Source organism: Toxotes jaculatrix, chromosome 10, assembly GCF_017976425.1.
Source record: "Toxotes jaculatrix isolate fToxJac2 chromosome 10, fToxJac2.pri, whole genome shotgun sequence".
NCBI lineage: Eukaryota > Metazoa > Chordata > Actinopteri > Toxotidae > Toxotes > Toxotes jaculatrix.
This window is the reverse complement of record NC_054403.1, coordinates 10,348,111-10,370,966: the sequence shown is the minus strand read 5'-3', so window position 1 is coordinate 10,370,966 and position 22,856 is coordinate 10,348,111. Positions and strand designations below refer to the sequence as shown.

At 41.8% G+C, this 22,856-nt stretch overlaps 2 protein-coding genes across 2 annotated transcripts; one reads left to right on the top strand and one right to left on the bottom strand.

Annotated features, from left to right (window-relative positions):
• The first annotated feature begins 2,460 nt into the window (after positions 1-2,460).
• Positions 2,461-6,882, top strand: LOC121189004 (D(1) dopamine receptor-like). The gene is made up of 2 exons (XM_041048983.1): positions 2,461-2,721; positions 3,073-6,882. Exon 2 carries the CDS (start codon positions 3,441-3,443, stop codon positions 4,557-4,559), a length of 1,119 nt encoding a protein of 372 aa, XP_040904917.1. The 5' UTR covers positions 2,461-2,721; positions 3,073-3,440; the 3' UTR covers positions 4,560-6,882.
• Positions 6,883-19,698: 12,816 nt separating this feature from the next.
• LOC121188425 (homeobox protein MSX-2-like) lies at positions 19,699-22,046 on the bottom strand. Its single transcript, XM_041048183.1, has 2 exons — positions 21,625-22,046; positions 19,699-20,917 (listed from the first exon to the last, which is right to left on the bottom strand). The coding sequence occupies exons 1-2, from the start codon at positions 21,923-21,925 to the stop codon at positions 20,469-20,471; spliced, it is 750 nt and encodes a 249-aa protein (XP_040904117.1). The 5' UTR covers positions 21,926-22,046; the 3' UTR covers positions 19,699-20,468.
• Between the last annotated feature and the right edge of the window lie 810 nt (positions 22,047-22,856).

The following is a 22,856-nucleotide window of genomic DNA, read 5'->3' as shown; positions in this document are numbered from 1 at the left end:
ATGTTTAACACTGTGACAGAGTCAGTATGAAGTTGAGGGAACAATTTGACATTTTGGGAAATAAACTTACTGAGAGCTAGGATCAGACAGGAGACATTACATGTAAATTTGTGAGTTTTATAGGTGGTAAACAGATTTTGTTTACCTTTGGACAGAACCAAACTAGCTGTTTCCCCATCTTTCCAGACATAATATGAGAGTGGGGACCTCTCAGACAGAACTCAAAGTATTTCCCAAAATGTTGATCTATTCTGTGTATATAATCACTGATCTCTCTCAGCAGACCATAACAGACCCATCTGTCCACACCTTCCTGTTAAAGCAACAATATGTAACTCTGTTACCTTAAAAAAACAGCTTCAAATCCTTTTTGATGGTGCACTGACTAATAGGAAAGGAATAGGAAGAACTGTGCCTCTGTAATTCCCAGTCCACACCCCAAACATTCTTGCTAGGGTGAAATGACATCTGTAACTGCTGATCTGGAAGTGAACCCCATGTGATTGTCATGAGTTTTACAGTAGGTGTGATCAGAAGACATCCTTTATTGAACACTCTGGAGGCAACACTACAGAACACACTGTGAACTGTATGTCTTGTCTCCACGCTGCATGAAATTAAAGCCTTGATTCATAACATCTGGTCTGATGTTTCCCTTTGCAGGATTAGACCCTCACATTGTTTGCACAAAGTGCTTAACGCTTTACAGCACTACGTCACACACCACCAACTATAGGGCCTCAGCTAGCTATAAGAAGAAGCTAGCTCAGTATTCTCAGTAGGGACGTCACTGCAGAGACGACAAGACTAACTCAGTGGGTGTACCAGCCACTGGGCATTCCGGGACAAATCCCGGTGGGTTGCAGCCTTGGTGGGTCAGTGAACCATCAAAAATCCATTAAGTTTTTACCAGCCCTGTCTGTCTCTTCACCGGTCCTCCCTGTCACTCAGGGTGTGCATGAGAGCGTGCTTCATGTGTGTTACAGGACTGGGCTCACTGGCCATGCCATATGAAATGCACATATGTAATCAATCCTCACCGACCCAACCCAAGCAATCTTCAAAACATCTTTAAAAAATAGCATTGAACAGTTTTGTCACTTGTTTTCCTGAATATAGTCATTTGAATATCTCCATGTGTGTTTCTGCTCAATGTTTCAGAAATGAAATGATTCAGAAAAAAGAATACTACAATTAATACTTACCTTTATCTTAATCTGCAGATTATCTTTGTTTAACACACGGATTCTTCTGTTTGTAAAAACTCAGGAAAATAATGTTGTTGTTTGTTTTTGGATTTACACATTAATGAATTAGCAACTTGTTTCATTGTCTCAAGTGTCTTCTATTTATTGGTTGCAAAAAAAAAATAGTTGGGCATAACTACTGTTTCATAGCTTCAAAATGTATATATTTTTATCATTATCATTATATTTTCCAATGTAGTGTTCTGTATTATATTGCTTATAATCTGGACAAATGATTAAAGAACAGAGTGAGACGTGACAAGAAAATTATGACAAAAGGAGAATTATTCCCAGTGAAATACAGTATGTTTTTTTTTCTTATTCTATTTTCTTATTTGCATCAGTCCTTGAGTCTCATGGCTTTGACCCATCTATTACATGTCTTATAGAGTGGATGTCTGTGAAGGAAAAGGGTAAAAGCTGTTTCTTTTCCTCCTGTCAGAAGTACTTACATCACTGTAAGGTGACAGCTGGTATGTCACGATTGTTTCTGCATCCCATGATGCTCTACATGCCGGATACCAGCTTGAACTGAATAAAAAAACTAGGGGTATATGCTGACAGATATTGCCAGGATTTTTACAAGCAGTGCACAATTCATCGGTCAGAGCAGACAGAAATGATGACAGCGGCTGAAGGTGACATTGGTCTGCACATGAAAACTGTGGAGGATGAAGAATGTGAGCTTCTGAACTAATCTTCGGTCTGGGCATAAACCTGTCTTTCATAAAATCTCTATTTCATTCATTAAAATCCTGAGCAGAAGTGAAAGCCTTTGCAGGAGGTTTATATCCCCCCAGCCTCATTTCCATCCACTGACGCAATTGTTCCCTTTGTCCATTAGGTGGCCTCAGTATCCCACTGCCCTGCTTGTTTGGCCCTTGCCCTGATTTAGTTTTATAACCTGCATCTTAATTTCATTAAACTGCACCAGAATGCAGATTTAACTATGTCAAATTGAGAGAAAGAACTGCTGATGTTTTTACTATGACCTTTTTAACCTCGGCATAAAAGGCTTCACATGGCAAGTCAAGTGTTACCTCTCCTATCATGCTGCATAGGAGAACTGACCGCCAAAGGGCCACATTCACATGCTTTCATTCTCTATTCATTTTCTCTTGAATGGGACAACGTCAGAGCGCCGGTGTGAAACTGAGCCACCCGGAGCGCACGGTCTCTGGCCGCAGACGCGCACTGAGAGGCTGCAGGAGGACGCAGCAAGAGCGGAGATGGCCGAGTGACATTTGAATCCCGTTGTGTGTATTATTTATTCCGTCACAACAGTCCGCGATGTGGAGCTCCATCGAGGATATAATCGCACTGTTCTTTGGTTTGTTTTTGTCGGACATGGAGACTGGAATGCCCTTTGGGTGGACTTTGGCGCTGTGAAGTTGTTATGGAAGCGATGGGACATTTATTTTGAGATTAAAATATAAAATCCGGTTCCCGATGACCACGGCTCTGTGAGTAAGAGGTGAGTATGATGATAAAGACTAAAGCAGAAAAAAACGTAATTTAGGGTATGTAATGAACATAAGGTGTGACTCTTGATTAGAGTCATGTCTTAACAATTAACAATACCCTCATGGGAAAATCCTGCTCTTACAGTTACAGCCAATATGGTATTCTCAATCGGATCAGGGTCAATACACAATATAATCGGCTATATATTTATATATATATAGCTTACAGAAATATGATTTTTTAAAATAATGTTTTGTGCATGGATTTTTTATAACATCTATTAATACAGATATATCCAGTGTTATATAATTCCATTTCCATATTTCAATTCCAATTTGTAGTCCATTTCTTTAATCCACAGGGCTGCTGGTGACTTTATTAATCAGACAGAAGGATTCCTAAAATTACTGCTGTTTGGGACCCACAAACAGGGCAGACAGAGGAGCTCCATTCATTACACAGGGGAATTAAGTTACCACAACCTCTTCAGCACTGCAGCTCAAATGATGCCAAATCTAATTTACAAAGTCAGGGGCCGAATGTCCAGCCCAGAGAGGGTCTGCCTCAAACATCTAATCTTTCATCATTTATCAGACGATATAATTATGGAGATTTTTTTTGCCTGGCTGCATCAGAGGAGCCTCATGGATGCTAATCAAATGGATATAATGTAGCACGACTCCTCAGTATGACTTAAATGAACACTCTCCAATCCACACATGTTCAGGGATGGATCTCAAGAACTTTACAACTGTCATCGACAGTGGGTTTTTGGATGAGGCACCATCGAGCCGCGTCCTAACCGGATGTTTCCTCTCGCTGCTCATTCTCACCACCTTGCTGGGAAACACTCTGGTTTGTGCGGCTGTCACCAAATTTCGACATCTTCGCTCTAAAGTGACCAACTTTTTTGTGATCTCTCTGGCGGTGTCAGACCTCTTGGTTGCCATTTTGGTGATGCCGTGGAAGGCGGTGACAGAGATCGCCGGATTCTGGCCATTCGGCTCCTTTTGTGACACTTGGGTGGCTTTTGACATCATGTGCTCCACAGCATCCATTTTGAACCTTTGTGTGATAAGCCTGGACCGGTACTGGGCCATCTCCAGCCCCTTTCGCTATGAGAGGAAGATGACACCCAAAGTGGCCTATGTAATGATCAGCATAGCCTGGACACTGTCTGTCCTCATTTCCTTCATCCCGGTGCAGCTCAACTGGCACAAGGCCCAAGCTAAATCTTACACCCCTCTCACTGGGTCCTCTGGCTCTTCAGGTTTAAACACTACTTCTTACCACAGCCCAGAGAACTGTGATTCGAGCCTGAACAGAACCTATGCCATCTCAACATCTCTGATCAGCTTTTACATCCCTGTGGCCATCATGGTGGCCACGTACACGCAGATCTACCGCATTGCCCACAGACAAATCAGGAGGATCTCCGCCCTGGAGCGAGCGGCCGAAAGTGCAAAAAACAGACACGACAGCATGAGCGGAGGGTCCAGCATCGCGGAGTCCGAGAGCTCTTTCAAAATGACGTTCAAGAGGGAGACCAAGGTGCTGAAGACGCTGTCGGTCATCATGGGGGTGTTTGTGTGCTGCTGGCTCCCATTCTTCATCCTCAACTGCATGGTGCCCTTCTGCGAGCAGTCGAGCGGAGGGGAGGCATTCCCCTGCATCAGCCCCACCACCTTTGACGTGTTCGTGTGGTTCGGCTGGGCTAATTCCTCCCTCAACCCCATCATCTATGCCTTCAACGCAGATTTCCGCAAGGCCTTCTCCATCCTGCTGGGCTGCCACAGACTGTATCCAGGAGGCCACAACATAGAGACGGTCAGTCTAAACAAGAAATGACTCATGACTCTCTCACAGCACTGACTCATACTTAATGCTAAGAGTCCAAGCGTTCCTGTTGAGGCCGGTCTGATCGACTTCAAGCAAGGACGCTGCTCTCTGTGCTAACTCTTACTGTGACTGAAGGATATGGTGACCCTATATGTACCCCTGAGTGCATTAGGCGAGTGGCGCAGACTGTGTGCAGACTGTCAGAGTGAGCTTGCCATGTTCACCGTTGTCGATACACCGCCCTCAGACGGAAGAAGCTCCTGAAAGAGGAGAGGGGATTTTGGGGGATTGAGATTAAGACTCTCCAATGTTGTGCCAGGGAGCTGGGAGCACAGCGGTGCTGACACGCCTCTGGGATAGATAATCCCATGACTGGGCAGCACACCCCCTAATGCTGTCGGACACTGCTCTCTTCAATACCATCACACACACATACACAAACACAAACACTGTCAAAACATGCCCCTCTAAATACAGTGTAGTTGCAGCACTCAGCATGCACACTACAACAGATTACACGACAGCACACAGAAATACTGTCACTCATTAACATCCTGGGTTCTGCAAGGATTCCTGTGGTAAACAGTCAAACCAAATCAGGTTTCTGCGCAGATGAACATGTATGTGAAGTCCACAAGCAACTTAATATTAAAGCTAGTATGAAAACAGATTTGATTTTCCATCTGGTTTTATCCATTAATGTTGTAAAAGAAATCTCTGAGAAGTGGACACTATGATCACATGATCTGAATTTCTTTTGGACGTAAAGGTGCACAGACATGGAAAATGAAGTTAGTCGATCTGAAAGCTGTCTCATTTTTTAAGAATTGTTATGGTTTCAGAATTGTTATTTATATCGCATCAAAATATCAAATAGTTATAACTTAAAACCAAATTTACTCAACAGGCACCTCATAAATTATTTGTTTCACTGCTTGAAAGTGTTTTACGGATGAGTGTCTCATATTACTGTGTGTCCTGTATTTTTCATAAACAACAGCTGATGACCTCTTTTACAGAAGAGGCAAAGACCTAAACAAAAGTTTTACTTGACTTGTGGTGTCTTTGACTGTTCTGCGTGTTTCAGAGCTGGAAGAAAATTGTAATTGACTGAATTCTGTTTGAGTAAGTTTAATTTGCTCTCACTTAAGGAAAATGTTGGTTTACAACAACTTGGGTCTTATTTTTATAGTTTCAGCTGTCATTGTATTGGCTGTAATAGCATTATACTCCCCAAAGTAATCAGTGAGGAAATCTGAGAAACACTGACATCACCACAATGAAATCAGGCAGGGCAAGAAACACGAGCAACCAGACAACCAGGCAAGTTGTAAACCTACCTACAGTTTAGGTAGATCACTGAAGCCACTTTATTTGGAGGCAAAATTAAGAACACATAAAATGTCACTAATAACCCCTGACAGCACAAGAGAAAAGGTAAGAAATGGAACTAAAACGCGATTTGTTTAAATTAATTCAAATACACAAAACCTAATCCTAACCTATGCTGCAGAGTGACCAGTTAATGTTGGTGTAAAGCAGATGTGTTTTACAAAGTCAGGAAACAGCCTTACCTTTATCTGTAGTTTTCCCAAATCCAAAATGCTTCCTCACGTTAGGGCTCACGAGTTTTCTACAGTCTGTATTAGGAAAGAACAAAAATAGTTTAGTTTACTGAGGGCAACAGGACAACAAGTGAACCTTTACTTCAAACACATAATTACACATCAGTTTTTTTATAATTTCAAATGTTTGCATGGTAGTTTGAATTTCATATGAAGAGCAACAGCCCTAGTGCACACATCTAAGGAATGAGGAAGTCAGTCTATAAACTGTGAGGTGTGTTTATAAAGGGCGGTTAGTGCAATTATTTTTCGCACGCATTTCTTTTGTTACCTTACCAATTTTATCTGAATGCCTGGAGTGCCTCACAACCTCACAGTGAAAAAAATGCCGCTCTATCACTTGTTTTTGTTTTTTAATTTGGAGCAACCAAATTTAACTCTAGGAAAGATGACCAAATTTCAACCAAAACCATGAAAATAAGACCCAGGACTGACCCTATAAAGAGAAGCATAGATTGATAAACTGTCATCATCACCAACGGTTATACCTCTGATTTGGTGTACTGTATTTTTTTTTAAAGTGCTAATTCATTTTATCAGGTAGCTACAGTGAGCTTTCATGACACAAACAAAAGCTGTAGGTGTGTGTACTGTAAACAATCTCTTTAGAATATGCAGTTGTTATAGAGGTGTGACCATTGCATACATGTTGTTATGATACATTCAAAACAGTATATCCCATCAGAAGAAACAGTGCAGTGTTTGCTTCGGCCATGTGGAACTATCTCATCTCACAGCTTAATAAAAAGTGTATTCGTCCCTTTTCATGCGGTGCTCATGTGTGATTGGCTGTACAGCTTTGACCTCTGCGCAACAAACTTCCCGAAGCGCATTTCACACCAGAATATAAAGGGTAAAACCTAATGGGACCAGCTGTGTCTCACATCCACAATTTCACTCTCACATAAGTGGTGTTCAGTGTGCTGATGTATCATCACCATTAGCAACGTGAAAGGCCCAATCTGGAGTCGTGAGTAGCGTGGTATAATAAAGTAGAGCAACCACGGCGGCACCTCGTCATCCCCACTGTTGGCTTTGTTTCCTACACTCACACACAATAATTGACTGGACTCTTGAAACATTATCTAACAGCTAAACATGAATTTTGAGTGATAAACGAAACAAGGAGACAGAGGTGACTGTAAATTTCAGTTTTCAGTGCTTCACTAACTTTTTGTATATTGACAATGCACCTGTCAGAACTTACACGCACTAATCTATTCACGTGCTTGAATGGGGAGAGAGCGGCATATCGAGGCAGTTGAAGTGTGAAGCAAGAGCAGAGCAGTGACAAGGACGTGTGATGGATTATATTTTGTGAGACCCACTTAAACGTTCCCTCCCAGATCTGCCTGCTGTTTCTTAAATGATTAATGAAAAATCTAAGTTGATCTGGCATCAAGGTTTTGTTTATTAAAGCTAATGAATATCAATAGTAGATGTGTGAGGCTGAAATCTGAATTTCATGAATTTGTGTGTAAAATAGCTGCTTTGTCTTGACAGATGAACATTTTAAAGTGGCTACAGAGTCACAGACGACTGTCATTAAACAAGTCTCAAAAGATTTAGAGGACGAGCGTGGAGTTAATTTTAGTCAAATTAACTTCATGCTCATTAGAATTATGAAAAAATGTGAATGTTGTGAAGATAATTCTTTCTTGCACAAACATGCACGCACACACAAACACACACACACACAGTTGTCCTTTAAAGCTCGCTTTCTCTGGGCCCCGGACTGTCCTTGCCTCTGTGAAACCTCCTCAAGCGTGCCACGGGAAGGGAACAGCAATTAATTTGACTGACATCATTCAGAGTGATGGCTGAGGTGGCGACAAGACAGGGTGTGTGTGCATGTGAGGGTGAATGTGTGCGTGTGTGTTATGTGTGGTGCAACGCTACTATCACCTGCTCCAGCACCCAAACCCAGAGTCCCCTGCGATGTCAACTGCTCTCTGCAAACACAGAGAATTTGATTTGTTTCCTTTAGTTGTTTTTATTTATTTATGTATTTTCCAAAGGAGCTCGTGGTGTTCTCAAAGCGATACTGTCTTTTTAGATTGGCACATCGAAGAAGTGATATTAGACATGGCAACTTCAGATGATGCTAATGACTGGCCTTGGGGAAATGATTTGCTGAGACATGGAGAGAGAAAGAAAGGGGCAAGGAGAGAGACAGAGTCTTATGTAAGTATCAAGCAACGGCAACTTAAAAAAAAAAAAAAGACTCAAAGGGTGCTCTGTAAATATCACATAAACCACAAGAATCACCAAAGTCATACACTGCTGTCACATCTATAATGAAGTGTCCCCTGTGCTCACATGCTGCTCGCTCATAGACAGGCACACCTGGCCATGAGAAAGTGGATTTTTAACGCAGTTAATGATTTCCTTGTCACCCTCTCGCTTCATGTGGGATCTTGGGGGAATTAAAAAGCAATTATACATTTAGCAATAATCTGTATTACCCTCCATTAAATATGTATTATTCACCACTGGCAGAGCTATCATAATTGCACTAGAGCCTAATGCATTTTTAATACCTCACGTGACGCAAACATAAGCACATCCGGGAGTAAGCGTGTTGGTGACTCCAAAGTCCGTCAGTGCAGTTACATGCTGACAGACATGGATGCACTTTGCATGTTGAAAAATGCAGTCGCTTTGATTGTCCGTGTGCTCCATGCTGATTTTCAACTGACAAAAAAGACAAGCACACACACCTGGGCTTTACTGCAACACAACACACTTGCTCACCCAGGGCGTATTTCTTCATTTCAGCGCTGTAGCAGGCTGCACGAAAACACACGTTTTTTCATCAATGGGCTATTTCACCCAGAACTTCAAAAATAGATCTGCTGGAGACCGCCCTGCACGTCTTTCAACCTTAATGTTTGTCTTTTGTTTCAAGCCCTACCATTCCTCCTCCTCCTCGTTCACTCTTGCTCTTCATTCCTCTTTATTATCACATCACTCCGCTGTCTTCCTCCACCCTCGCTCTATTTACTGTGTACCGCTGCGGGCCGCTGGCAGTGCCGTGTTGCCATTCGTCACTCCGACTGACTCCACTGGAGCTTCACTCATTTAATCAGGATTTTCCTTTAATTTGTCAGCTATCTGTAAGTGGCCGGAAGTGAGAGTGAGTGAAAGCAAGAAATAATACTGTTGCATGCAGAGGTGGAGCAGACGCAACAGGCTTCCCTATGAGAAGAACAGAGCAAGTGTTAAGTAAACATCCCCTTTAATCCACTTACCTAACTACCACCTTCCCATCTCACTGCACTCTCTCTTTTATATTCAAAAGCCACTGCCCTGTTATTTGTTTTTGTTGTTTTTTCTTTTATATATATTTGTAGCTTTTTCTTTTTCTTTTTTTTTGTGCCCAAATTGTTGCCTAAATCATCTGATCTAAATATTAGAGAATATACCGTGTCGTGCTGTGTCACGGAGTGACCTCTACTGGAGACAGGCCGAAAATGGAGATGAGCTGACCTGTGTCTTTGCTAAATTCGGCCTGATCAAATCCTCCAGAGAAATAAAGGCAGGTTTGATGTATTGGCCACATAATTGCTCATATCATCCTCATCTCTTGGCCTATAACACACTATCAGTGAGGCAGAGTTAAGACATCAGTGAAGCATGGTAAATGAGTACTAAGCCAAGTCAGTGAACGCAGATCAAATTATACAATGAATAATAAGCAGGGTGCAAATGAGGCTGGCTGATAAATAATGTTTTCAACAGGGGTGATGTCCACTCGAGCCACGCGCCGAAGCTTAGCTGGAGAGAGGTGCTGTCTGGCAGAGATCATGCTTTTAATGATGCCAGTGTTAATGCTCATGCTGGTAGGATGCCCCATGGCTGAGCTGTGACGATGCTAATGCTAATCAGCTAGCTCATCGGGGGAGCGCAGATGCGTCTTACCTCTTTAAGAGCAAAAACATCAGCAGCAGGAACTGACAGAGAAAGAGCAGCAGAGTGATTACTGAAACTGTGCAGGGGAAACTGTGAAATGGTTGTCCCTTCCACCTGGGCTGGAGACAGGTGATGTGCTGCTGTCTGTCAGGCCTGAGTGTGTTGGTAAACAGAGCTGAAACTGGATGGAAAGGAAGCTGATGACCATGTCTGCAAACCCATGTTAATGCAAAACTCAGATTCTTCCACTGTCAACACATTTTACAGGCCAGTCAATCATTTGCTGTTATACTGAAAGAAAATAAACAAAGCATGTGACATGTGATGCTCCTTTGCCAAAGGCTATTATTATTAATATTATTATTAGGGAAACACTGTGAATCATTAAAGAAACAATTCTCACAGAAGCTTTTAATGGTAGTGTGTTACGCTTGCAGGGTTTCAGTTCTCAGTGAAACACCCACACAGGCTGGTGATTCACACAACTTCATTAAAATGTGTCAAATTCTTTCTCCTTTCACTCACTGAAGTTACTGTAATCTCACAAAACCCCACCTCCATATTTTCAAGTTCTCATATGTCTGGAGACAGTTGGCTGAAATGAAATTGTCTGGTGATCAACTCTGTTTCGTTTTAGTTTGACTAAAATAGACAAGATCTCACTTACAAAACCGTATTGGTTTTAAGTTATAAATAATGGCAGCCCACTGTGTCTCTGTCCTTTTTTAACTATTGTTTACATGTCAGTGTGACAGTGGTAGTTGTCAGTGAAAGACGCTATTCAGCTGCATGATGGGAAATGCAAGAGCCAAGGTGCTGGGGTTAAAGTTGTTGAAATCTCTTCCTCTGCTTTCACCATTATGCATTTCATCTGTCTCTTGTGAATTCTCTAACTTTACAGAAGTGCAGCACTTTATCACTGGAGTATCAGCATGTGCTGGACATTATGAGAGTAACTTTGTGCAAATACTTTCAAACCTCTTTTTTTTTTTTTTTTTTTACTGTTCATACATAGATACATACATAGATTGTTAAATATATATATTGATATATTGTAATTACAGCAAATACAAAATACAGTAAACTACTGATTAGAATGCATCTGGCAACTCCCAGAAGAATATAAAAGCCAGGCATATGTTTTAGGTTCTGCTCTGTGCATCCGAAAGAGGGATTAACAGAGTAAGAGGGATAGTACAGAAGACCACTCAGCAACAGACATCCCACTCCAGTGATGACACAGAGACAAGCTGAACAAACATCCCCAACAGAGAGACAGAAAGAGCAGGAAGGAGGAGAAGGGGATGGGGGGGGGGGGGGGGGGGGGGAAGATAAGGTTTGCAGGGTTGAAGGACTGCTTGAGAGTTTAGGAAGAAACTGGAAGCAGACTGTGACAAGGAGTATGATAAGAAAATAGCTTTAAAGAAGCTGTGGTCCACTCTCTCCCTGAAGGCTTGAACGCTGAATCTTAGAAAGACACAAACCTTTATTTTTTGTTTATCTGTGTTGATTTGGGGGATTTAAGTTAAGTATTTAGAGGCCATGTTCAGGAAGACTACAACCCTGCCATTTTTTTTTTTTCCAACCCTGCTGTGTAAGTATGAAGGAAGCAGAAGAGATAGCTAGAGGGGAGGGATCATGTTAAAATTCTGCTCTTCTTCATCTCTAACTCGAGGATCAGCCATGCTTAAAATTGATTTTTTTGAATAAAAATTATAACGATAATTAGGGCTGTGAATCTATGGCTTAACAGTGTTGTTAATCGATTCATGACTTAGCAGTTTTAGACTACAGAGTCACTTTTTAACCATTCAACTGGAGCGTGAAAACAGATTTTAATTTAACATTTTCTTTTGGCAAAAATGTTCAGGAGTGAAATTAACAAAAGGTAAAGAAATAATACTTAAAAACTGGTTGAGTAGATTGACAGTGTGCTTCTGGGAGGTTTTAAAAACCTGACACAACAGTTTAGCAAAGTTTACCGTTTCTTAGAGGCCAAAGACTTTGCACTTCATAGGTTCAGCAAAACACTGAGACCAAATCTCCAGGTGTGACCTTGTGAAATGCATTTGTACTATTCAGAGTGCTGACCAAGAGGTTCTTACACTTTTATGGGAATAAATGTAAAGAATAAGTGTTCTACGAAGACAAAAATATTATTTTCCCTTTAGAGGAGAACAAAGTTGGAAAGTTGTATTTCACAAAAATATATATCCTAACTTTAGGAACAGTTATTGTTTTTAAGAATCACATGTAATTTGCCTCAAAGCCCTTTCGAACAGATTAAGTGCTGAGACCAAAGCGGCTCATTCTGTGTGTTTCTTTTACCAGATGAGCGCAGTCATTACAGTAGTAATAATGATGAACAGACGTAAAGAAAAGAGACGAGAGTCAGGACAACACGGCTTCACTCAGACGGTCCAGAAATAGAAACACCTCAAACATTTATTATTGCAGCAGGATGGTGCTGTGGCTGTGCATATGTGTTGGGTTTTCAGTTCCATAGGAGGGAACCAGACAGCAGACACAGTTTGGACTATTTTAGGAATGAACTTGTCATACAAGAGCACAGCAGGAGCCTCTTTTACCCTCTGGAAAGTTCAGATGGGACCACGCGAGCACGAGCAGGGTTAGTGCTCATAGTGCTCACAGGCGCACACACACAAAAATACACACACACACACACACGTGAGACTCAGCTGTGAGACTGTGGGAACAGGGATTTGGTCGTAGTTGGAGAACCAAAAAAAAAAAACATCTTACCACTTCTGTTTTTCTGCCACGTAACTGTTTCATTGAGTGTCCCGCTCCAACCATGTAAAAAATCAGGGCCTTTTGCATCACCTAATACCATTGAAAGACAAAGTCATGTAAGAGTGGACAGTTCTCTCTGGACCCCCTACCTGGCTGATTGTATCACAGTTTAAAGCTGTTGAATAACCAACAACAGACCAGGAGATGAGCCTGTGCAGCCGTCTGTTCTCTACACGTTTATGTAGCAGCTACAAGACAGGAACTGAAAGTGAACTGAAAAAAAAAATCTCATAATTCACCAGCTGACCAAATGCTACTGTAACCCGTGTAACCTGCTGTAAGCCACTTTAGGGCTTACTGTGCATGTAACACTGTAATATGACTCCCATAGGACAAACCTCTTTTCCCTGTTGCTCCTCCACGCGGAGGTCAAAGGTCGGGGTGAGCTTCAGAACAGCCTCCCTGCGGCTGGTAGGGATTCAGTGTGTTGTTCAAGGACACAACAGCAGAGAGGAATGTCTGGGGGCTTGAACCCAAGGTCTTCCAGTTCATTACACCACCCCACTGCAGCATTACCCCTGTGTGACAGCTCTTGTGCATGACAAGAAAGGCTTTCTAGGAAAGCTCATCCAGTAGCAGTAGCAGTAGAGTCCGACCATTAGTTGGCAGATCTCTCTTCTTCTTGCCCTCGAGCAGGAAGTAAGCAAGAAGTGAAGTTAAGGGTTCGGCAAAGTTGTAATAATTCATCATATGGGAAACAATGAATGTGTGCACCAAGTTTCGTGGTAATCCATTAGTTAGAGATGTTTCAGTCGGGACCAAAGTGGTGGAAACGACGGTCACTTATAAACACAAAGTCACACCAACGGCAGCAAGGTACCATGCAAGATGCTGTTGTGGAGTAAAGAGATATTTTGCAAGATAAATGAAAACCCTGAGCTGCTGCAGGCGCTAGATTAAAAAGTCAGGGAATCATCAAAATCTGTAAGAGACATCCTCCGGGGACAATGAATGTCTCTGCCAAATTTCATGACAATCCATCCTACTGTTGTTAAGATATGTCACTCTGAACCAAAATGGTGGACTGATCAACCGAGCGACCAATCAACCAATATTTAAGAACCACTCCACTAACAAGGGGTTAAAACAAACATGTTCATCTGTAGTTCTCTATTTAAAAAAGGATTTCTATTCAAAGGGTTTACATCAACACCAGGGGAGACAGAGCGCAGGAGAGGAAGTGGAGATGGACGGTTTTTCTGAGGGCTATGTCAATCTTATTTAATTGTCCCATCTGGAAGTCTGCTCCCCTGCTTAGCCCACCTTCTGTTTATCAATAATTCAATATGTGACCAGACAGGGGGGCCAAGCCTGTTTGCCTGAATTACATGTCTTACAAGAGGCATAATTACCTTTATTAAATCTGGTAAATGTGCATGTTTAATGAGGGTGGAAAATAAAAAATTAAGCACAACTCGCTCACAGTCCTTTCATAATGTTTTAACTGGGGGTCAAAATTAAGTCTTCAAGCTGGATTCTTAAGGCTGCTGACTGCTGTCAAGTAAAACCACAACACCACACACAGAGATAGCAGCCTGACTTTTAAAAGAAAGATAAACATCTCCACAAATGAACTTAAATGACACTGATAATAAAGTACGTGGCGACAGACAAAAACAGACATGTTGATGGTGATAACCTCTGCAGAGTTACAACACAGTTTCTCTTCCCCATATTTGCCATATCTCAGATTTCAGTGTTCGAAACATAAGGGGAACATAATCTCAATCGCGTGTGTCCCTGTGAGAAAGTATGTGAATTTCTGAATATCTAGGTGAATATCAGTGTCAGCGAGTGTGTTCTTAAGTTACAAGAGAGAGTTGGAGGGCTAGATCTCCTTCAGTACAATAGAGGCCACAGGGGAGATTGATGACTCATAGGATCTCAGGAGACAGAGCGGACGCACAGATCTGTGAGGAGACACGGACAATGGTGAAGGCTACAGATGGCACCGCTCTGAAAAGGCTCGGACAGGGGGTATCAACCTCCCACAGGGCAATGTATGGATGTCACAGCGAGACGCTAATTCAGTTGACATTGGTGTGTCCTATCTGGACGAGTCACTTCAGAGCAAAATAAAAAAAAGCTGTAATCTTAAAATGGTGGCACTTTGCAAGGCTTACAAATTTGGAGAAAATAGGACAGTATGTACAGAATGTAAAAGGACTGTAAACAGTAACTAACACGTAACTTCATGCTGTTCTTTAGTTTCAGAGGTCAGCTGCAATGTTGAGCCCAGATGTGTTCAACTCAGGCCTTCAAAAGAGCATTGGGGCTCCACAGGAGAAAACACACATACAGTCAAGTCAGAGCGCACAACATTGGACTGGTGCATTGGAGGGGGTGAGAACAGTCTTCCTACAATAACACCCTTGGAAATAAAAAAAAATCTACAGGGGTTGGGAGTCGAGGAGAGAGACAGAAAAAAAGAGAGGGTGAGCGAGAAAGAAAGTGAAAAAATGTATGTGCGTTTCAAGGCTTTAAACATTAGAACAAGTATAAAAAAGGATAATATCCTGGAGTGTGTTGTTCTCATTTCAGTGATGACTTCTTCCCCTTGTTGCCATCAGTGCCCCAGATCTACAAAAAAAAAAAACAAAAACAAAAAAACAGACATATCCCCAGAGGAAGCTTTCTGTCTTATAACCTCAAAGCCAAAGCTTTTAGGTTTGTCTTTATGTTTAAATAGGTCATGTTGTTTGATTGAGGGAAACGTCTCTTGAAAACCAGTTGAAAGAACTAAACAAAAGACAGAAACTGCTAGAGGTGGGATTACTCTGAACATAGAGAATGAAGACTGCCTCAGTGTGTGTGTGTGTGTTTGAGCATGAGTTTTTCAGTTAAGATCAAGTTCTCCCGGTGAGAAATCTGCCAACTTGTTATTACAGTTAAGCCTGCCACCACAGTTTACACAAGCCGCTCTTTTGCCATTGTAATCAGCACATAAATTGATTTAAAGGCAAAGTGGTGACGGCTGACCGTGTGCCTAATTGCATTACAACTCTTAATTGCCTTCTACCTTTCATGCAACGTGAAATATAAGGAGTCAGAAAGAAACTGAGACAGTAAAGTAGAAAGAAAAAAAATACATGGCACTCGAGAGGCAGAACTTGAAAATCCACAGCAACAATGGAGGATAGAGCATGGATTGTTCAGGAAAAACACACCTGCTCCGAAGCTTTGAAGACCAGATGAAAGCATGTCCTCTAATTACAGCACTTCGAACAACACAAATGTCAGTGCTTTACTCCTCTGGCCTTGGAGGTGTGTGGAGCAAAAAACAAAAAAACTAAAAAATCCACTGTCACTCTCGCACTACCCCACCCCTCTATTGTCTGTCATAGCTCACATTACTGCCACCCTTGTGAGAAGTGATCCTCAGATTTGTGTGTTTTTCCACTGTGCAGAGAAGCGCGTACTGTATCTCAACTTTGCTCCTGCGTGCAGTGAGTGCAGGTGATACGTTCCTCTGAATCTCAGTTTTGCCTAAAAGGCTGGGACAAGAGGGGAGAGGGGCGGTGAGAGATACCAAACTCGTTTCTTTTGACACAGTGGCTCTGGCCACTTTGTTTAGCTTTAAACAGTTTCAACAGTTAAATGGATTCATGCATCATGTGCAGTCATGTTTAATGAAATGCCAGTCTGATAGAAGTAATTAGATGGTCCCCTTGTTGTGAATATCATGAATATCTGCATTTATCACAATACGAGAGAGGAGAGAAGAGCTACTTATTCTCAATCTGAGTCTATCTTGTTCTCAATCTGGGCAGAGCTGATGCAACACTGCTTTGCAGTGATGCATGTATAAGGATCCAAGTGCTTCTGTCACCGCAACACTGAACTCTAGAAATCTCCAATCCCCAAACTCGTGCCATTTACGACCGGCACAATGGAACAGCGCATAAAGAGTTTCATCTTTTATTCACCAGGGTACTCATGGTGAATTTAACAGACATTATCTAAGAGCCTGAAAGCTGCAAGTTAGATAACATGTAAATCTCTATCTAAGATGATATGTTGTTACCTGAAGTGTGCTGAAATGTCTTTTAAATGCCAAGAATAAGTCTATTAATATGAGAGGACCGACTGGCCTTGGTGAAATTAGTGATGAGCAACAGTTGGGAAGCTGCTACACCTTGTGGATTTATAACAGAACTGCAAGACCATAAGGTTAGAAACCAGGCTTCTGCACTGATGTGCTGATGATAAGTCTATTCAGTGACTTAAAAATGTAGGATTTATTACTTAGACACAGAACAGTACAGGAGAAGTTCATACAACAAAACTGCAAAAATCAAGGCAAAAGGAGACCGTTAAAGGATGGGTTCACTTTTTTTCACGACTCACTCACTCATATGTAGATTAATAGAGTTATCATTTGTTGCTCTGGTCCTTACTGGGCCTGAAGAGAAACCAAGAAATGGTGAACAAACCACAGTCTTTGCAAAAATGTCTTGTACAGTTCACTTTAGAAAAAAAAGTGCCTCTTTAAGTCAAAGGCACAAGAAAACACAGTCCAGACAAACCCTTCGAGGGATTTTGGTATTAAAAGAACTGTAAGTTTGGAAGATACACAATTGATTTGTCTAATTCAGAAAACAGAGGCATCACATTATCATTAGCTGAACTTTAGAAAGGCATTTTTTCCCAAAACAAGGACTGTGGATTTCATCTGAGGAGGAATGATTACTACATATGGGCATGTGAGTGTTGCATTAAAATACACTGGGAAAAAATGTGAACCTTTCCTTTAAGCCTCTGTGAGCCCTTCTGGACCCCTCGCTCTCTTGGCTGAGGATATTATAAAGTTTGCATGATTAGAACTGACTATTCTGCTTGAGAAACTCACATTAGCTCAGTCAGTGTTCAAGTAACTTCCAAATGCACATTCCCATAAAACCGATGTCATTCTTTGTCAGATTTTCTTGTCTGTTATGTGTGATTCTGATTTGTTTAACGTGTTTTCCTATTTATGTATTTAATCACTGTGAGACTCAACCTCTCTTTGTTTATCAGAGGTCAGCTGTTCTGCTTTTGGCTGTGATCATTTCCTCCACTAAGGTTTCATAGTGAAAACATCTGAAACTGGAGGCTGGGGCTATTTGGCAATCAGAGCTATTAAAGACCTCACTATCAGCTTAATGCTGGGTTTAATTTCAAAATGGAGGGGAGCAAATGGACTGTGAAATATGTGCTAATGGTAACAAGCTTTCTCTAAGTTTACAGAAGGAGACAGGGGGAGAGGAAGAGAGAGCGAGGCCATGTAACGCCCCGTTCTGTTATCACTGAGTCTGCACATATAATTTCACAGTGCTGTGGAGTCCGAATTCAGAGACAAGGACAATTAAACCGCTGATTGCAAAGGGGACAGTCTGGTATAAAGCTGCGTTACAAAGTTCACAGGGAGAGACTAAGTTCACTAAAAGTATACAGCTTAAAAAACACGGCTCACATCAAACAAATAAACCTCCACCTCTGTGCGATCAAAGGGCAATGTGAGAACAAGTTTGCAATTAAGACCAAGTGAGATGTGCTATTTGAAGAAAACATTCATTTTTGCAAACATAATTTGACAGCTTTAGAGGAAATTTGGCTGGATAAATATTCATTAAAGAGTGCAACACCTCTTCACTCGGGCCACCCTGTTGAACGTCCACCCATATGGCACATACAGTGGAGCCAGACTCATTCTCCTGAGTACGTGTGAGGTGCATACAGATTTATACCATGTTTTCAATCTCCCCGTGTAAAGCTCTAAAGCAGATTAGTAAACTAAATAGTTAAGTGGTTCGACTAATATGATTTGGTTCGTCATGCACAGCTTTCACACTTCAAAGCCTCCTTGGTTAATGAATAGAAACTCAACATAAAGTTTCAAAAGGATACCAACTACAGCACCAAGAGGAAACCTAATGTTTGAGCTGCAATATGTCAGATGTTTTCCTCAAAGCAAATTATGTTTTATTGTTGCACTGAGACAAAGCTGCCTTGGAACGTTTTTGTTTAAATTCAGCTTAAGAGCACTATCACAGAGCAACTCAGTGTTAAGCATCTGTGATTGCTACACTGTTCTTAGATTTACTGTTGTAGTTTGGTCAACTAATCAGCTTATATAATGTAAAACAAGTTTTTTTTTTTTTTTTAATAAATTTGTATGACTCAACTAAAGCCCTAAACTCAAACTATGAAAGTTTTGCATCCTTTCATAAGTAGTAAATCCAAACAAGAGCAGGAGGGACAGAAACGCAGAAAAAGCCACAATGCTGCACTGGTCTTTTTCACAGTGGAGACATTCTGACGTGTAACTGAAGGAAGAAAGAACAACAGTAATCAATAAAATGAATCTTAATCTGTCAGGACTTACTGGAACATTGTTAGTGTTATTAGTAACATCTGTGCTTTTCCTACTATGACAAGTCAAAAAGCCTGTTGTTAAAAGGGCCTATTGCAAACAGCAAGATCATGGGAAATGAGGGTTTATGTGGAGAATAGCTGCATTTCCAAAGGGAATCCATAACACTAAATGTCAACACAGATCAATCTGGTTGAGTTCACAGTGCAGTGAGAGGAAGGAAAGCAACATCAACTCTTACTTGAGTACTGCAGACAAGAGATCTCAAACATGCCTGTTCGCCATAGACATTTGGTAAAGAGGTTTCCTGAGAAGATTAGTGTTATAATTTCTACCCGCCCAGAGCATTTGTGGAACAAACACAGCACACAGACTGGCGTGAGAACCACAGAGAGCCTCTTGGTGGATGAGGAGCACACAAGACAAGGCAGCCGGATGTCAGAAGCAGATGGACCACCAGACTACGAGAGCTGAAACTCCCACTTAAGGCTGTGCATCACGAGACAAATACGTTCCAGCAAAGCTGGTGTTGTCTCGCCCAGTAACTGAGGTACGTAAGCCACAAAGAGAACAAAATAGAGGGTTAACTGAAAGCTTTAATTTAATGCCAAACACATAGAATCATAACTTTTAAAAATGTAGATATGCTTCATCAAATATATGAATCTAAGGGCTATCATAAATAAATATGTGCCACTTGGGAATAGTTTGGCTTTCATGCAAGCATGCACTTCACCTGGCCAAAATGTCATTCTCCAGCTGTAGCTTCTTATTTTTCTCACAGGAATGTAACAAATAAACCCACCCAGCATATTCAAGGCTAACAAGTGAAAAAAATTAGTCATCCAGGAAGTATAAAAGGAGCAGAGAAGACAAGTCAAAACACAACAATATATGGGATCTGGTATTCAGGACAGTAATCAGATACATGTGGCCTGATCAGTGTTCCTGTTCATTATTAGCGGCCCCTGCTGAAACAGCATTTACAAACATCAAAGAAGATCTGCTAGGTGCTGTGGCCGAGTGCCTCCACAGAGTCTCTTTCAAAAAGTAAAAGGACATTAACAAATTCTCCTTGACCGAGAAACTTCAGCTCAAGCAGCTCAGATGCTTTGCAGACAAGTCTCCCATAAGGTGCATGACTAAATGATACGCTCTCTCTGCCCTTTTTACACTAATCCACAGCCACAGCACTTTGTATAATGGTGCTTCCTCTCAGGAGAAGTGGAACAGGCTGTAGCCGACCTGTGAGGCGTACATGGCCAGATGTGCAGCAGGCAGAACAGGGCTGCGGCTGTATGAGCAGCCTAGTCCGTAGAGCGCTGCTGAACCAGCCTGCAGGTTAAGGCTGAGGGGGAAACTTAGGGATGAGAAGCCTGGGTGCACCACACTCTTTGGACCAACGCCAGCTGCTATTTTGAGTTTCTCCACCTCGGCCTCCTGAAGCCTCTTGGCCTTAGCTCGTCGGTTTTGGAACCAGATCTTGACCTGGGTCTCAGACAGAGACAGGGAGGAGGAGAACTCGGCCCGCTCGGCGATGGACAGGTACTGCTTCTGCCGAAACTTTCTCTCCAGGGCCAGGAGCTGCGTGGTGGTGAAGGGAGTACGAGGTTTGCGGTTGGTTTTGTGCTTTCTCAAGGGGCAGACTGCTGGACTGAGATGTCCTAGAGGACATGAGAACATGAGAGCTGGATGGACATTTAAATTGTAATATATTATTTGATTTGTTTAATATCCAAATAAGTGAATAAGGGCTGAAAGGATTAGTTGATTATTCAGTTAATCGACTGACAAAAAAATGAACTAACCACAATTTTGATCATCGATACCAAGGAACAATGGTAAACCTTACCTGTTTGCTGCTTCTCAAAATATTAGTTTGCTGCTGTTTTTCATTTTATTTCAATGTAAACTGATTATTTTTGGGTTTCGGACAGTTAATGAACAAACTATATGATTAATCGATTAATTATAAAAAAATATCCTGACTAGAAAAAGAGATTTCTTATGTATAGAAAAAAGTATCTAAAAACATTTGATTAGTTTTTCTTAAACTAGTTTAAAGTCCTGCCTGTCATTATGTATTCCTCTGCTTTACTGAGAAACTGACTGAACTTGTTTATTGATTTACACATTAGACTTTTACAAAGTCCTTAAATTGACTTGCTATGAACTTAGAGGCAGCTGTTAACAGGTTATTGCTGCAATTTTTCATATCAAATAGGTGTTCGATTGGACACTGTCTTGGGTGATAAAAGTCCCCAAAGACGTGAAGGAATTACATAAACCACTGTTTAACAACAAATCCGTTTTTATATGAAACAGACAAACAAAAAAAAAAAACTCAAATCAAAAACCCCGGAACACTTACGGGGTGGTGTGGACATAATGGGGCTGGATATCCAAGACGCACCGTCCCCCTGTTCCGATGGCTCGGATTTGATTGATAGTAACTGTTGGGGAAACTCATCCGGCCTGTTCGCCTGATCATCATTCAAAGCCTTATTTCCATTTTCTCTGTCCATCCCATTCTGCGGTCTTCTGTCCGACATGAGCGCCTCCACGCTGAAGGGCAGACAGGACACCTGCGCCGTGCGCTTCTTCAGTCGCGGCGGTGGTTGCACGTCCTCGTCTGTAGAAAACTCATCCCTCCAGTCTCCAGGGGAAGACATGCTTTCTTTTTGCGGATCGATAACTAATTCCAGTCCAGAAAACACATAACTTTCTTCCGCAGAGTGCAAACATACAACGTCCACACGGAGAGAAATTCAGAGTAACATGTCCTTAGCTGTCACAACGCTGACAAAGTTGGAGTTGAAAAAAAAAAAAAAACTTTTGGGAGGCAGTCGGGACTTTCAGCCAATGATGCGTCCTGATCCCGGGAGTTAGGGGAGGACTTGTGATTGGACGGTGTGTTTGGGGCGCTCTGGACGGGATTCCTGTGGTGCCTCACCCCCAAGTAGACAGCAGGTCAGCTACACATCAGCCTCATTTAGCAGTAATTACACAGGGAGAAGATTGTTTCTTGAAAATAGCTCCCAAGGTTTTATCATAATTACCGACAGCAACAGACTGCACTTTATTCACAACCCAGTGTTTGACACTGACAGCACAGGAGAACAGTTCTGATGTTACGGATTAATGCATAGGAATTTTGGATGAGACTGAGGTCTTTTATTTTGTGGCGGAAGAGAACCTACTGATATATGCAAATCAATCCCCTGTCAGCTGAACTTTTTTTTCCCCCATCCTGCAATTAGGCTGGTGGATCGGCCTGGCTGCGCCTCAGAGCCTCGGCATGCAGCTCCATGAAAAGCATCAGTGTAAAGAGCTGTGTGTATACTTCACCAAAGCCGACAGAGCTCCCGATTCAGGCTCTAACTCGCAGGGCCTTACACGCCGGTTGTGGGAGTAATCACAATGGTGATCAATAAGCATCATGGCGCTTTTAAAATTTCAGACACCACCGTACAGCAAGCACGCACTTAAATGTGAGAGTCAGTTGGGGGATGGATTATGGTTTTGGGCAGGCCTTAAAATGACTGTCATTACATTGTTATTATTAACACCTTGTAATTAGGCCTGTGGAATCCGGTTCTTTTA